The following is a 17,198-nucleotide window of genomic DNA, read 5'->3' as shown; positions in this document are numbered from 1 at the left end:
CAGACGCTTTGGGAAAGAGACACCATATATCTGACCCCCCCCCCCCCCCCTTCCTTTTTCTGAAGACCACATGACATCCCCTCCAGATGGGAGCGTCTTCACAGGCATCAGCGTGTTCCTCAGAAGGTGTGAACCTGTCTGAGCTGGAGGCTGGGATCCAGCTGCTAACACCCCCCCCCCCCCCCCTTCACGCCATGGAAACGGGCAGACAGGAAGCAATGAAGACGGAAAGCGCTGGCTGGTATTGAAGTCCACCTTTATTGATCACTGCGCAGTAACATTTACTTTGCTTTCCACCATTATGCTTTTGACAGCTCATCGATGGGAAGGGGGGCGGCCTCCACACCATCACTCATCTGTCAGCAGATTATGGACGCAGAGCAGTCATTAGTTCAGAAAGAAAAGCACATAAAGCCTGAAGTCTGTTGACGTTTCATCTCAGCTGATGGTTTTAATCCAGATGTGTGATGTTCTGCCCTCCAGCATTTTCCAATAAAGCAAATGGAGGCTGTGAGCAGTCAGGAGGAATCGCTTTTTAATGCAGGAAAGTACGGCGTTGACCTCTAAATGCATCACAGCACCGCCGGCTGCTGGGATACCGTCAGAGACAGTGGAGGGAAACGGGGGAATTTAACACACACAAGCAGGATTGACGGATCAGACTCCGCCTCTTTCTCACTCCTCGACAGCATAGTCTGCAGGGGGGCCACGTGTGACCACATGCTAACAGGTTTCTGCCTCCGCGGTCAGACGGGCTGCTCTAAGCCCAATCCTGACACGGATCTGCTCCCAGAGTGATCCATGGGATCCGTCTCCACGGCTAACACTTCCTCTGATAAATACTGTAAATGTAGATGAAACCCACGAAGAAGCCTCAGAATAAAGAGTTTCCTTCACGTCTGACACTAGAACGGACACAAGGACCAATTCCTGCTTAAAGAATCTCTGAAGACTGAAGCTGAGGCTGTTTGCAGGAGCTTCTGCAGGAATAGAGGAGGATGAAGGGTGGACTTCCATCCTGTGAGAAAAGCAGGAAGAGTCCACCTGAAGCTGCTCTGCACTCACATGATGGACGGATCCTGCTCACCTCCACCCCCACCCCCACCGTCCCACCCAGGGGTGGGCTCCCAGCCGCTCCTCTGCCAGCTGCTCCACCGGACGCCTCCTCACGGTTTCCTGCAGGGGAGACAGAGGAGAAGACGTGAGGCTGCTCCTCATCAGAGAAGTCATTCATTAAAAGTGCTCTGGCTGCCAAACGGCAGAGATTCTGTAGCGTATCCTAGCAACGCGTCTTTGAATCAGACACGACTGCTGGCATTTTTGCCGAGTATGGATTAGAGCGATCTGATTTTCTGAACATCTCAGGGAAGCAAAAGACGAGAGAATGGGTTCAGAAAGGCTTCAGGACGGACGACAGGCTGCTGCTGCTCCAGCTGCACCTCAGGAAGGATCCTCCGTCTGCTGGGAGGAGCTTCAGCCATCTGCATGGCGCTCAGCCTTTCTGACGGGACACGCCGGCCTCACACAGACTCAGAGGAGACGGTCAGCGCCGTCCAGGAGCCATCAACCATTTCAGACAAATCCTCAGCATTATGAAAGGTTTCTCCATGGTTTTCAGACAAGATCGTCACCCATCTCTAAGAGGACAAAAGGTCAAAGGAGGCCAAAGCCAGTTCACACCCAACACGGCTGAGGCGTCCACTTTCAACGTTACGCCAATGTTCAGACACTTTCAGGAACACAAGCTCACTCCAAAACCAAAAACTTCTCAACTTCATCCCACCAGCTCCTCAAACTACTGGGAGAGCAGAGAACGGATGTCATTTCAGGTATTTAGGTTGAATCTTCATGCCCCCTCAGGCTGCAGGTGAATAAATACCGAACACAACTTCTGTCCTTCCTGTTGTCAAGTCCAAATCCAGAACCAGACTCTGTCAGAGTCCAGTCCTACATTTACTGCTGCCTTTGAAAGGACACAGAACCACTGAACATAGACATGCCAGCACATACATTTACATAAAAACGATGGAGAAATTCTGGTCTTTAGAGAAACTAAAGCGGTGACTGTGTGGGATTTTTGATCACCGCGACGATGAAGCAGCAAGAGCTGCGGGGTTTGGGATAACTAACACCCCCCCCCCCCCCCCCCCCCCCCCCCCGAAACACAAAATTCCCCGGCGGCCGCGTCGCAAATGAATACAATGGAAATTAATAATTAGAATGCAGTATGTTTAATAACAAACAAACAAATAACAGCAAAAACAACTAATTAACTATACAGGTAAACAATAACAACCTCTTTTAAAGTGCAAAATAGAGCAAAAAGTGAACAAGTGCCGCTTAAATGAGTCGTGCTGCTGCTTTTATTTGTCCATCTTCATGCGAAAGAACAAATGTCTCACAATCTAAAAGAACAAATGTCTCACAGTCCAAGAGAACACGTCCCACTGTACCATACGAAATAACAAATGTCTTAAAAGAAATTTCCGTCTTAAGTGGGAGAACAAATGTCTCACAGTCCTACATAAGGGAGCACCCGTTTAGAACAATTGTCTTTTCATTCAACATGAGAACATACGTCTTAGGGTTCCACATGCATCCTCTCTTCAGTAGAGCTGTCTGGGTTTCAAACTGAAAGCCTGAAAACTGCCTCTAGTTTTAAGTGGAACATGTGGAGCAGAGGACCAACCTGAGGGTCTCAGGGTCTTCAGCCGTCGCGCTGCAGGCGCTGGGTAACCCACAGCTGTACCTGAAGGGAGAACAACGCCCAAGTCAATCCCTGGTCTAAAAACACAGACAGAAACTTCAGACAGATCATGCAATTCTACAAGAGACAATATGCTCATGCAACTCAGACTCAGTTTGTGTTGATCGTTTTAGTTTTACTGTACGAGCAAAAGGGTTTAAATATTACAGTAAGCAACTTTTACACTGCAAATAAAAAGTAACAGCAGCTCAACTGCAAAGATATTTACATAGATTTGGCTCTGTTCTTTTTAGCAGGAGTTGCATTTTCCTACCATATTTGATTGGAACACCAAAGTTATTTTAAACCATGAAATAAATTACAGGATGATGTTGGAAGTTACGTTTTCTTGCTTTTGAGTCAAGACTGTCAAAGTATTTGTGTTGGGATTTACCAATAAGTTTATGTCAAAGTATAAACACTCTAGGAAATTAAACATCTAGGGTTAGATTACCTTAACAGCAGCGTTCTCTAGGTTATAACCATCCTCTCCATTGCACTGCCATTACTCTGTACTAAAGTGGTTCATGACAACACGGCCTAGACCTGAATGGCGGTTTGGATTCGGTTAATTTTCAAATGAAAGCATTTCTCATTGACGGTTACGACCACAGGTAAGAGGATTGAAAAAGTCTTATACATACCCAGGCATTCAATGCTTTAGAACTCTATACACATTAGGAAGCTATCCAGGTTATTTTAGAGGTCTTACCTCTGGGTCCTTTTTAAAAGTATAGAAAGAGAGAGAGAGAATAAGTTGTGCTCTTTTTAGAATCAATCAAGACATCATTTAGTACGGTTAAAGCCTTCAGTACATTCATTTAGATTTAAAAAGGAAACCACCTACATTTGACGCTGGTTTAGAAAAGAGGCCATTTCAGAGTTTTACCAGGAAGGAAACAAATAAAGCAAGTTACGTTTCATAAAAAAAACAAACTAAGCTTTATTGACAAACTGCTGCAAAACATCTTTTGGACAGATTTAGTAACCTATTTAGGCAAGCTTACACATGTAGCATAATGCATTTTATGGAGAGGGTACAGATACTAGGAGAATAAGTACAGTTAGGATGTTTTAAAATATGTACAAGAGTTTGGATTGAGCTGCAGGATCCCTTCTCTGTAATAAGAGAAGACCCATGTGGAGATTTTTGTCCCAATCCTTCTGGATGTTCTTAATGCATGCAGTTTATATAGAATCAAATCACAGAATGAAGAGAATGAAGGGCTTTTAGTGAAACAGGAGGCCACGTTTGGACCAGCTTCTCTTTAACAAACACGTTTTCTGAGTCATGTCAAACAAATGGAGGATATGAGGACAGGCCATCTCTACAGTGTCTATTAGGGCTATATTTCAAAACTCCAAGTACAATGTCAAATATTGCTGCCTGCGTCGGAATGGAAAACCTTTTAGAGCTATTTAAAAAACAAATTAAGATTAACTAGCAAGAAAGAATTGAGCTCATTGACATGGCTTTACCATTATCTTAATTTAGGACGTCTTTTGGTTGTTTTTTCCAGTTTTTGCTTTCTTTTTTTTATAAATATGAAATAATTGGAAGTTTTAATGATATTTTATGGGCTATATTAACTGAATTTTGAAATGTAGCCTAAATGGGAATCTGCAACTGACACTCAACAGATTCTTTTGATTTAAAACAGTTAAACTAAAAGGCTTAAGACAGGTGATTCTGAGCTACTACGTCGTCTAGAAATCCCCAAACAGTTTGAAGTAACAATCATCAATGCAGAAAAAAGCCGGGGGCAGGAGGGGGGGTAAAATATACAGCAAAGCAACATTTAAAATGGGTGAAGAAAACATGGCAACTTTGCCTGCCCCATCTAAAAGCCATTTTGGTAGTTTTGATGGGCAGTTGGTTGGTCGGGGGTCTGGTGGGGGGTGGGGGGGTCTGCTGTCAAGTCTCCAAAACGAGTTCAGAATTTCAGTTTCCAATTTGCTCTCCTTTATAAAGTCCATTGTAGGAAAAAACCAAAAACAAAACGGACAATTACTTTTGTCGGGCTTCTTAAAGCGAGAGCTGCCGCAGTAGACCCACGGCTATCGGGACCACGCTAAGGGGAGGGGGCAGGTCCACTTTAGTACTGCCGGTACGGATGCTCCCGGTACGAAGTCTTGGCTCCTCTAGAAGAGGGAGGGACCTTCCCTCCGGCTGTCCGCTGGGTGCCGTTCCAGTCGTCTTGACCTGAACGCAACAACAGGAAGGAAATGGCAGAAACCTTCCACAGAAACCATGGTCACAGTCCTGATGCTAGACAGACGGGGGACACGTCCTTAAGACCAAACCCAACATTTCAGTTTCAAAACCCTTTTGCACCGGAGCTGCCGCCTGGTGACCACACAATAGCACACGTGCTGTGAACTGCTGTAACTCTTCAACCGTTTATGTAACTAACAATTCCAAAGGACTGGGCTTTGAGCCGCAGAGCGCTTTTCTCCACATCAGAATGTGTTGGAATTACGGTTTTTGAATTGCATAAACGACTGAAGTAAAAAGGATAATCAAAGGTCAAACCTAGACTTCAAGCTCCAGGGTTGAAGGGTTTACCAGCTTCTTAGCAGAGTGAAAAAACACCCCGACTCACCATACGAGTCATACGACTGTGTAGCGTCTCCGTGTCCGTAGTCGTAGTATTCTGGTTCTCTGGGGTCACAAACAACACAGGGAAGAAAAAACGCAAGAATGTCACAAAAACAGATTTTAGAAAACCAGATAAGACTGACATGCAACACATCAACTCCGTGTTGCAGGTCTGCTGCAGGCCAAATGTAGGAAAGTCCAAAGCGTGCGCTCTGAAGGCCACAGACGAGCACTTACGCCTGCGGCTGGCTGTAATAGCTGTCGTAGGACTCGTAGCCCGTGTCCGTGTAGCTCTCCTCGTAGCCCTGCAGGACAGAAAACGCAAACATGGTCCTCAAGACATGCTTCCACTAACGCACACGTGTCCCTCAGGACTGATCCCTGATCTAAGGAGAAGCAGAAGCTTCAGCCTGAAGGACACGTTTACCTCCTGAAACATCACATAAGTCTGCTAACATGACGGAATTTGTACGAACATAATCATCGTAGCTTTCAGCAGCTGCACTGGAGGTGTGCTGAAGGCCAGGGGGTGCGGCCATTCTCTGGGGGGGTCCTCCAGTTGGGGGTCTGGCACGTGGAGCCGCACTTCCCCTGACAGACGCGGCTGCGGGTCCCCCCCTGCCCGCCGGGGCCCCCCTGACTGCGCCGCCTCTGGCCGGGCCACCTCGAGTCACACCCCCCCTGGCTGAAGACCCGCGGGGAGGCATGCCCCTCCCCCTGGAGGAAGGAATAAGCGTAAAGACATCAACACATCAGATTCAAATTCATTACTTTCAAACTAAACGGATGTGCCCCCACCTGTGGACTGCAGCAGGCGGGCCCCCGCGGCCCCTGCCCGGCATCCCGCCTCGGCCCCGGGGCTCCTGCCCTCCGTTGAGGTAGCCCATCTCCATGAACTGCTCCTGGCAGATGTCATCCATCATGTCCTGCACAGAAAAAGGCAAAGATGAGAGAAAAGCAGAGAGCGCCTCCCCTCCAATCACTCAGCTCCTATTGAGAAGCCTGCAGAAACACTGCACCCCCCCTGCAACAAACGGGCAAATGGAGCGACTCGGTGCTAAGGAGGAGGGGCTGTGGGAGGCTGGAGGGCTTCCATCCACACTCAGCCTCTCCATCAAGCACAAAATGTCAATCTCATCTCACTGCACTTCTTTCAGCTGAAGCGCATTAGCGGAGCTGCCGTCTGAGCAGCACGATTCCTGAAACGCCGTCCAGAAGCAGGAGCTGGGCTGTGTGACCCAATCAGTTCCTGTTCATACATCCGCCCCAGCCTGGAACGGTGACAGGCCCCTAATGATGAGGAGCCTTCACTGGGATGAGCGGCGCACTTGTGTCACAAAGCCTGATTCTGCAGGACTGCTGTCACCCAAGCGGTGCTGCATGCTCCACGTTTCTGCAGGTCTGTAATCGTCGTGGCGACGGCAGCCAGCCTCAGACTTCAGAGGAATCTTTCCTTCCTGCAGTGAGCTGAAACTGCGGCTCCACATGCGTAAAAACGTGCCCAGCAGCTGCTCACACATTCCAGACGGACAGACTTTCTCACACCACAGCTGAACCTTGAACCATCCACAGCCCCCTCCACCCTCAAGAACGCCACACAGGCCCCGCCCTCATCCCAACGATAGAATTTCTCCAGTGAGGGTGTTAGAAACATTTGTTTATAGAATGACGTGAAGTCTCAGGAGCATGGAGGCTAAATCTGAACGGCTTCATCCGTGGCCTTGGTCTCTTACCGGAAACAGGAACTTCTTGACCTCCTCCATGGCGTGCGCCATGCGTAGGTAAGCGTCGGGCACGGGCGCGAACACCTCGATGAACACGTGCAGCTCCATGGACAGGTGGGCATACTTGGGCTCGCCGCCTTTCCTCAGTTCCTCCTCCTGAAAGGCACACATGGAGCATGCATGGAAAACGGCTCAGACGGCGGCACCACAACCAGGATTCCCTCCTTTTTCTCACTGAACACCAGTGGATGACAGCTTTAGTGTGGTGACCTGCTGCCTCTGGATCCCCTGCCCTCCCTGCTCACAGCTGTGGCGGCGCAGTACCTTAGCCTTGTCTCTCATGGATCCTTTGCCCAGCACAGAGATCTTGGCTCCGGTCTCCTCCTGCAGACGCTTGATGGTGTTCCCCTGAGGTCCCAAAATCTTTCCCACGAAATTAAACTGAGAAAAAAAACCAGAGTGAGGTTAGCCTGACAGTCCCAGCGTTCAGGAGAAAGTGGAGGACGGCGGACACAGTCAACCCGTTCAACACCAGCTGCAGACAGACGATTCTTTACAGCCATCCTCCCAATCCACCAGAACCCGTATTTGGCCTGACGGGCCTGTGGCAGGAAGGCGGTTTGTTCAAACACACCGAGCCTTAAGTAACCTCTGGCATCTCGTAGTCATGGTACTATATTTAACTGTGTTCAAACGCGACTGTGAATATTTAATAAACATGTTAATTAGACTTTCAGTAACTATTTATTTCAAAACAGCCACATTCTCTGAGCTTATTAAAAACCTGCTAACGGAGCCGGACAGCAGAGCGGAGTTTAACCAGCAACCATGGCGGTTTATTCTGAAAGTCCATGCAGGGGTTTGACTGATCAACGGGAAAATGAACAGATGTCAGCGGTTCACACTGCACTTTTAAGTACGGATGAGCCGATACGATAACTGATATTTCTCTGTAACTGTGGCCAATAGCTGATATTTGCAGATACTGATAGTGTCTACAGCAACACAAAGATTACATTTCCTGTTTGTTTCTTTACTAGAAATGCACAACTTTTTTTAACTGAACTATCACACTGAACTTGACCTTGTTAACAAACAGCAAATAGGAACAAGTATCATTGTCAAACTTTCATATAAATATATCTGTAAGCATTCAGAGCATTTATTGAAGTATTGGACATAACTTTAAACCATCAGGAACAACATGTATCCCTATCAAAAAGAACCTGAAACAGTCAGTTACTGACTATGACTGCAAACATGAGCTTTTAGGAACAAGTATCCATTACAAAAATAAAGTGTAGATTTTTTATATCAGACCGTTAAACTCAAATTATGCAAATATGGGCTGATACTGATACTGGCACGGCTATGTCGCTCATCCCTACTTTTTAGAGATGACAACTCGGTGTAACTACATCAGATGCTCATCTGGGGGCATTAGTGAATGAAGGGGATGAAGAAAACCCCCCTGAACCTCTGTCCCACTGATGAACACCTTCTCTTCCTCATTGCACCATGTGGGGGTCTAACCCTAAAACAGCCATTGGGTCCAAGAGCCACAAATTCACTGTTTAGAGAATCCACTTCAGGTATTTGTGGCCATTCAAACATCCATTAATAACATTAGGTTGTAAATCTATACAATAGTTTCATTATTGTCTTTTTCTTTAAATAACAATGATACTTTCTTTTTCTTTTAACAGCGGGACATCCAAGTTCCCTTCAAAATAAAATCCACCCCATGTCAAAAAGGATCTTCCTGCTGCAGAAGATGTCATTGAATTAAAAACACAGGAAAGCCAATCATGACCTGATCACCTCTCATCACTTTGGTGTAACTTTTTCTTTTTTTACTAGTATTAACATGACAACAATGGTGTAAACCTTTATTTGAATCTATATGTGCTTTAGGCTTATTCTAATAGATCCCCACTTTACCGTGGTTTTTCTCTGACAAGGTCAGAATCTAAATGTAAACAACAAAACAAAACTACAAAACCATAATTTAGTGAGATCACCAGCATTTTTCTTCATCATAGCCAACAAGCCACAATGGAGGGATGAAGGGGCCTAGTGTGGCTCCGGAGCCGCAGACCCCTGGCCTAGAGATTACTACACACTAGTACTTCTTTACTTTAGTCACTACATGTTGTTCTGTACATGACTTTGTTTGGTTGTTTTCCTGCTGATCAAAATGCTGCATTTGGCTTTTTTTTCTTGGGTTTATTTTCTGATGGAACGAGCTGAAAGCGGCGCAGACCAAAGCAGCTACATGTTGGCGTCTGCCGTCCTCTGAACTGATCCCCCTGAGCTTCTGTCATTTGCTAACAGAAGGCGTGAATTACCCTGATCTACGTTGTAATGGGAGTTCAATGAACACGCTTGGTGATATCTTAAAGTACGCCATTACCAGCTTTAATTACAGCCCAGAGCTTTAAGATTACAGCTGAGTGGGGGGATTTGACACTCTAGTAACCCCTGGCTTTGTGTACATGGAACAGCAGCAGGATTAAACCAAACCAAACCAAACCAAGTGAGCGAGCATGAGGTCAAAGGTCAGAAGACAAGTGGGAGCAGCCTCACCTTGGGGTACTGCTTGACGGGGATGAGCACTCGCTCCTTCAGCTTGATGTTCTTTGTTGTGAAAAGGTCCAGATAGGTTTCTGTCTCCTTTTTGGTCTCACCTTTCTGGATTCGATCGATTTCTGGAAAAGAAAAGGGATTTTGGAGTCAAACTGGAAAACAGATTAAAAGACAGTCACAGTCTAATTTGGACCCAAAATGTACTCTTATTTGAAAGTCACTTTCAAAGACAAACGGTGATGAAATGTAAAAAGAAAGAAAAGAAAGCGTGTTTAATCGTTTGGTCAGGGTTAAAAAAAACTTCCTCCAGTTGAAAACCTGTTCGATATGAATACTTTTTATCTCCTGCTTGTGAAAAACCCAGAACAGTGATGCGCGTTTCTGAGAATCCAGAAGGTTCCGATCCTCCAGAATTTCTGCAGATCCTCTTCCTGCACGGCCGGTGCTCCTGCTGAACACCTGTGCAGCCCGCCAGGTGCGTCACGTCACCGCCCGCCAGGTCTCCAGGTGCACATGCAGCACCTGCAGCACCTCCGCACGCGCCCAGGGCCTGAATCCCATCAGGAAACGGAACCCCCGCGGTTCCGGATAAAGTGGTCTCAACCCGGCTGGAGGAGCCCTGGGGTCCGGTGGGTTCCGTTTAACTCCGGGAAGTTGCTCCTCCTTGCTCACGTTCTTTGTTCACGGATCATTCAGCACATCTGGACCCAGCGGGACGGGAGCAGCCCGGGACCCGCGGCTTTCTCCCCGTTTCCATGCCGTTTTGGGTTCTGGAAAGCGGCCGGGCTCCGGCTCTGGTCCAGCTGTCAGATGAAGATCGGGGCTGGACGCCAGAATGACCGAGTCTGTCCGAAAACCGAGACCGATTTTAATCTCCGCACGGTTCGGACACGCCGCATCCGCGTGAGAGGAAGCAGACAGTGAACCTCAAAAAGAGCGCCAACCTTTGCCGTTCACTACTAAAGCCTTAGTTTACAGACGCCGGACATTTTTCTTTGGGTCCCGTCCGCAGCTGTGAAGCGGCTGCTCGGACGGTTTCAGCCCGAACACCCACGTTAAAAGCCGCCTTACCTGCGTTCAAAAGTTTCATGGCGTGAGTGAAAGACACGTCCAGGCTGTCCTTCTCCGCTAGAAGCTCAGGCAGATATTTATCGTCGTTCTCCATCTTGAGTTTAGGGAGCGGGAATCGATGCAACAAGAGAAGACGAGCGTGGTAAAACTCCGTCCGACAACGGCAGAAAAAGTAGTCCGGTTACGGAAGAGCGGCGCGCGGCGTGTCCTCTGGGCGAATGCTGCTTTGCATGTGGATCCCGGACGGCTTCTACGTCGGACGGGTTCGCCTCGGTTCCGCTGACCCGGCTCTGCGCTGCGACGGCTGGAAATGGGAGAACGAAAGTGGGGAGAGGCGAGAGAGGCAGCGAGACGAATGTGAAAGGCGGAAGTGAGCTCACAGGCCCCGCCCACTCCAGCCAAACTGCAATCTGATCCGTTTGACGGGTTGAACCGCGGCAGACGTCGTTTTCACGCGCAGAAAGTCCTTTTTGTTGAAGTTTTTACGAGTTACTGTTTGCTAGACGGCCATTGTACTATAATGAAGCACTTTAAAATTGTCTAAACAGTTTCGGTGGATAATAAACAAGTAATAAAGACATTAATAAACGGCACAGTGATGGGGCATTCACGGCCTTCTGGAGCCAATTCGATTTTTCTGTTAACTTTACCACCCAAGAAGACTCGAACATAATATTGGTCAGTGTTTATGATTAACGACATAATCGGGCCCTCAAATTTGAAAGAATTTTCCAAATTTGGAGATATAGGAAACTGAACCTCAGTTATGAACAAAAAATGTCATTTTTAATAGCGAAATCTCAGATTAAATAAATAAGTTTGACCTAAAATTCCCCTTACAACTTCTTCAATGATAGGGTGTCACCAAAAGATAAATGATCCATTATGACTCTTTGGCCTTGAAGAAAAATGCCAATAGGTTTGTTGGTTGTTTGACACAAAATGTAATTTATTGTGAAAGAAACTTGGTTGTGCTGCTGTATATAGTCAGTGACATTAAAAATGCTTTTACACCATTTGAAACTGTTATAATTCAACTATTGTAAACGTTTAAAAGTTATATTTTATAAAATCAATGACTTAAAGAATAATATTTTGTGTTGAAGTGCGACTTTGTTGGGTTTTGGTCTCTAAGAAATTGGGCCAAATGGCTCGTTTAGCATTAAAGGTAGTTCAATGTTCAATCCGGTCCAAAAGCTGCTGTCGACAGTCTGAGGTTGGATGATCGATCAATAAATGTGAAAGCAGACTGTCCTGCTTTTATCTGAGGCTCTCTACTGCCCCTTACTGGTCACCCTGACAGTGACAGCGAAGCCTAAATTGGCTCCTTGGGCCTCATTTAGTCTCATTATTCGCCTCCTTCTCGCACGTTTATTGATTGAAAAATGCTCATGTGGAAAGAGCAGCATGAAGACACATTTCAAGGATTGATTTTTCCCACTCATATGGTAGTAATGAACCTCCTATGTCATTTGGTGCAGCACACAGGGTCAGAGGTTAGAGCGAGAGCATGCATACTAATCAGGAAAAGAAGATGTCCGGTTCTGGGTATTCACCATAGCCCATGTCATACATTATGTACAGGCAGATGCTCATTGAACAAACAGGAAAAACTGCAGGCCATTTGTCACTCTGAGGTAAAAACTATTACAATCGACCGCAGGTTTATCCAGGCATGCATCTGCTGGAAACAAATGAAGGCAGAAAGTGTGTGCTGTAAACACTCATGGGCGACCAAAGATCCACTCTAACCATCAGCGCTCAGCTTGATCTATCTCTGACCATTACAGCATTATTAGTGTGGGGGTTGCAAGGTTGTTCTGACTCCTCATGTCATTGACAATCGCTTGTGAGTAGAATTTCAATTGGCTCATAAATGGAAGACTTACCTCTCTTGACAGGTGGAGAGGTTCCAATCCAATGGCCTGTGTGCTTGCCTTCTGCTGGTGTGGCTTCCTCTTGTCCCCTGACGTTCAGGACCACAGTCTGGTGGTAAACAGGGGTAGATTGAGTTCGGTTTTATGGAAACTGTCACTTTTCCAGATCTTGATCACTTTGCCTACTAATGATAGAAGAAAAAATGGTGAAGACTAAGTCTTCCTCCACTTTTACCTTTGCAAGGAGCAGATGACCATCAAATTATCATCTGACTCACTAAGAGAGTGAAACTCCACTTCAAGTGAAACTGACTCAACTCTGTGATGATCTTCATGAATGGAGGCATCCGCAGGTTTGCAAATTCCATTGAAAGCAGACCTTCTCAGCTGTTAGGATGTGCTCATTCAGAGAGCTCATCAACATAAGGTTGAGGGTGGAAGTCAAGAGATTAGGATCCTTGGGACAGATTTGGTTCAGGCTTCAGCCAGTCCATCCAAAGGTTTACAACTCGGACACTGACCTTGTGGACCACCATCTGTCCGTCTGTCCAACCATTCATCCATCCTGAGTGACCCAGCTTCGCACCCTAAGGGAGTGTCCAGCCATCCTGTGGAGGAAATTAGTTTCAGCCACTTGTATCTGGTCTTTCTTTCAGTCATGGTGCAGACCTCATGACCATGGGTGAGTATTGGAATAAAGACCTTGTGGATCACAAATTGGTAAACCCGTGTTGCCTGTTTGGCCAGAACACGATTCACCAACAATGTGAATCCAGGCTATCCCTAATCTGGACAGGGAACTCCCTCTGGCAGCAGGCGGATAATCGGCGGTCAATCCTGACTCAATCTGGTAGGAGGTAAAAAATGGAGAGATGGAAAATCTTTGACAGGTGCTGACATGAAACAAGAAGTCAGAAAATCGCAGTTGTCAGTAGGATTTATGCTCTGAGGGTCTCAAACCTCTCAAGCAAATGTCACAGCTAAGCATCTTATAGTTGTTGGAGGGGGTTTACACAAAGGCACAAATGTCAGCCTCATGGTCACGCCACAGAAAAGGTCAGAGTATCACCCTAGTAATTAGGAAGCAGCGCTGCAGTCCACACTGAGCTTGTTCTGGTTAAGGTGAAGGTGAAACTGTGAGGGTGACATTAATGAGATGGAAGATAGCTACTAAACTTAGAGGGAGTCATCCTCTGTGGGGAATACAGCAGATCAAATGAGGCTTTCCATCTTTTATCCAGATCATCCAGTTTGGTGGGACAATATCAAGCTTTAAAGTCTTTTCATAGTAACAGCTCACAGAGGACAGTGGAAGACGTCTCAGCTTAAACACAAGCATTGCTGAAATCCAACGGGTGTTCCTTTCCTGGGGAGGTTTAGGTAAAGGTCCGTACACACCGGGACGAATATTCGCCAGGCGTTATTCGCCAGCGTTTTTCGCCACGTCTTTTGTGTTCACACCCAGGCGGTTTTCGCTGACGATGAGTGGAGTGAACATGCAATTTCCTTCCCTGACATTAGATGGCGCTTAATGTAAACAGAAATACTCCTGTACACAAGGTGGCGCTGCGCAACTTTACGCTTCTTAAAGTCGCTTTTCACTCAGAAGAAGAGAGCAAGTATTTACACGCTTGTCAGAATAATACAAAGAAAACATGAATATTTCAAGCACCAGTAGCTCCAACTGGTGCTTGGTTCGGGGATATTTTAGAATGTCCGTCATTATTTCTTTGCGGCAGTGTAGACGCTACTTGGCGTCTATCTTCTTCGCTGGTATGTGTGCTCAGCAAGGCAGTTTTGTGTTTGAGCGCCCCGAAGTTGTGTTTTACTGTAACTTCAGAAGCTCCAGACACGTGAGCAAAAGCGCCATTCTCATTGGTCGAGTAGATTTCGACGCGACGCGTCGAAAAAAAAAAACGAACCCGAGGCGTTTTTTTTTTTTGACGCTTTAACGCGTGGCGTTTTTTCGCGTCGGTGTGCACACTCTCGTTGGTGCCCTTTGTTTAGTCACGAGGCGTTAAACGTCTGCGAAAATCGCCGGCGAAATTCGTCCCGGTGTGAACAGGCCTTAAGACTGCGAAGGGGAGAGAGGGGTCTGCGCGAAACTCATGCTCAGTTTAGCATCACTTTGAGGTCAAAGACCCCCACCCATGAAAGCTTTCAGAATTGTCACACCTGCCACACCCCCACACTCAATGCCCCAACCTCTCAGACGTTCTGTCCCCCCCCCCCCCCCGTCCACCTCTGAGACTCTCAGCTGGTGTCTCTAGCAGGAGCTGATTATGTTATTGATGGTCTTCATGGATGCATCTTTAGTTGCTGTGGAGAACAGGCTGAACTCCTGTCCTCCTGCAGCTCTCTAGGATGGGAGTTCAAGCCTGTTAGCTAAGGTGCTCACATATTCTGTAGCAGAAGAAGAGCAGAACTCTGCTGTTCAAGGTTTAAACTTATGAACAGACCAGAGGCCTAAAGAGCAAAGCAGGTGAAATCTCAACATCATCTGCTTCACTGAATTAATAATGGGAGGTTTTCAGGTTGGGCTTTCTCTGTGGAATGACCGTTTCTACTGTGAGACGCAGATTCTTACTTTTGTGATGTGTTTCCTATTATACTCTGAGAGGTTGGTCAGAACCTGAAGGACTTGGAGCCAAAAAAAAAACAAAACCCAAAGCTGTTTGACTGCAACCTGATCGATGGAAACTTGTTTGGTTTATTTAAGAAAACTTCATCTTTTATCAGCTTTGGTCATTGACACCAAGATGCAGCCCACCCTCCATGACTCTGACTACACTTGACCCCCCCCCCCCCCCCCCCCCTATCCAAACCCAGAAAGCCATGCTGCTTCTGAACCCTGAAGCCAACATTTTCAGAGACATTCGTCTGGACAGAAGCAGGGTTCTCGACAGAAACTGAAACTCATGCATGTCATGAACTGACCCAGAAAGGTTTAGAGGAAACTTGATCTAACAAACTGTGAGTGCCTCCACAGGAACAAACCTCTCTGGGTCTTCTAATGCAGACAAATGGTGGTTAAACTACAAAGTATATACCTGCACGAGCAGGAATACCATAGAACTGTACTACAGGAAGTACATCTGGAATAACGTCCCAATTTAGAGATAAAATACACTTTCAGATGTTTCCAGGTGCACTCAAATAAGAATGGATCAGAAATCTACCAGAACGAGGTCTTTGGGCTGGACCAAAGCTCAGGCATGTCATCTCTAAAAGGATGGACAAATGTTCCCACAGGAATAGTTCAAGGTACAAATAGAATCCTTTAATGTCTGGAGGGGGCAGAAATTGAGCCTTTAGGACAAGTGGAGTTGTTTTGGACGCAGAACTATTGAGGAGATTTTATCTCCCTGTCAGCCTGAAGGGAAAGTGAAGAGGAGGGTCTGCTGATCTGTGCTCAAAATATTGTCTAACATCCCCCCAGCACTGACACCAGCAGAGATGCTCAGATGAAAGGCTGAAAAAATGTTATGTTCCTCTGTGTTCCTGCATCTTGATGAAAAAGCTCCGGCTTTCAGATTTATTGTGAGCTTTACAGAATAACCAATAAAAACTGGCTTATGTCAGATTGATTCATAAATTCTGCTGAACCAGACATTCCCATTACTCTTAGTGTAATCACATTACTCACTGGGACCCTGAAAACTCCAGGTTTAAAGGTTGTTTTAAGCTTTAAGGGCTCAACAGCAGTTCAGCTAAGTTTGGTTTTCCGTTATAGCTGGTTTATTGTGTACACATGCTTACATGCCTTTGCAGCTCAGTTTTCTGAAAAAGTTAACTTTAACTAACTTTAGCGTACAGTATTCCAGTACTTTGCTGTACCATCAACAGTTCTGCGTTTTGCATGAAGCTCATCGCGCCCCAGTCCGGCACATAGCCACCTGAGCCAAACAGCTGCGCCTGTTAAAGACCCACTTAGCATGTTCTTGTAGCATCGTTCCCATGTTGGAGGCCATGTATGAAGACAATCAGGATCACACCTGCATTTCTGATCATTTCTTTATTCTAATCAGGATGGATCAGGAGCAGATAAAACCCGCCGTTCAGCTCTCAGTTGTGACGCAGCAACTGAAATGGATGGGACTCAGTCTTCCTGCTCTGCTCCATTCTGATCGTCCACTGTCAAACTAACAGATCCATGAACGTCTGTTTTCCTGGTCTGAGCTGGAATCTGGATCTAAACTGCACAGCTGGATAGATCTGATATTGCTGCCATTTTTGTTGCACCACAATGTTAGGTTGGGGTTATGAGGGGCTGTAAGCTAGAGGGAGAGAGTGTAAACAAAGGAATGATGGGAAATGAGCAACAGCTCACTTCCACACCAACAGTACCGCCCACAACTCAGAGATGAATGAATTCCTTCTAACTTCCAACTTCTACTGAACTCCTGCTGCTCTGCAGAAACTATGTCCTAAAAACAACAGGTTTTTAGATTTTGGACATAATAATTGAAAAAAAAAAAACAGTGGAATGCTGTGAAATAGAGCAAAAGATGATCAGAGTGGGACTTCAACAGCTCTGCCATTTGTTCATTGTTCTGTAGTCATCGTGGATCATGAACTGTAATGAAAGGCAAATT

The 17,198-nt window shown here is 46.2% G+C and overlaps 1 protein-coding gene across 2 annotated transcripts; it reads right to left on the bottom strand.

The window, feature by feature from the left end:
• Positions 1-239: 239 nt before the first annotated feature.
• On the bottom strand, positions 240-11,093 carry LOC101174409 (KH domain-containing, RNA-binding, signal transduction-associated protein 1). Of its 2 annotated transcripts, XR_002874187.1 has the most exons (11): positions 10,727-11,093; positions 9,656-9,777; positions 7,394-7,510; positions 7,079-7,225; positions 6,144-6,271; positions 5,822-6,062; positions 5,583-5,650; positions 5,350-5,408; positions 4,759-4,949; positions 2,690-2,749; positions 240-1,176 (listed from the first exon to the last, which is right to left on the bottom strand). XR_002874187.1 is itself a non-coding variant. In XM_023960249.1 (9 exons), the coding sequence occupies exons 1-9, from the start codon at positions 10,818-10,820 to the stop codon at positions 4,843-4,845; spliced, it is 1,083 nt and encodes a 360-aa protein (XP_023816017.1). In that variant the 5' UTR covers positions 10,821-11,093; the 3' UTR covers positions 3,663-4,842. The 2 variants fall into 2 exon arrangements, 1 of the variants encoding a protein (XP_023816017.1); XM_023960249.1 differs by lacking the exons at positions 240-1,176; positions 2,690-2,749 and having other exon boundaries at positions 3,663-4,949.
• Positions 11,094-17,198: the final 6,105 nt, after the last annotated feature.

The sequence above is a fragment of the Oryzias latipes genome, chromosome 11, assembly GCF_002234675.1.
Source record: "Oryzias latipes chromosome 11, ASM223467v1".
NCBI lineage: Eukaryota > Metazoa > Chordata > Actinopteri > Beloniformes > Adrianichthyidae > Oryzias > Oryzias latipes.
The sequence above is the reverse complement of the archived record's forward strand: the minus strand, read 5'-3'. Positions and strand labels throughout refer to the sequence as shown.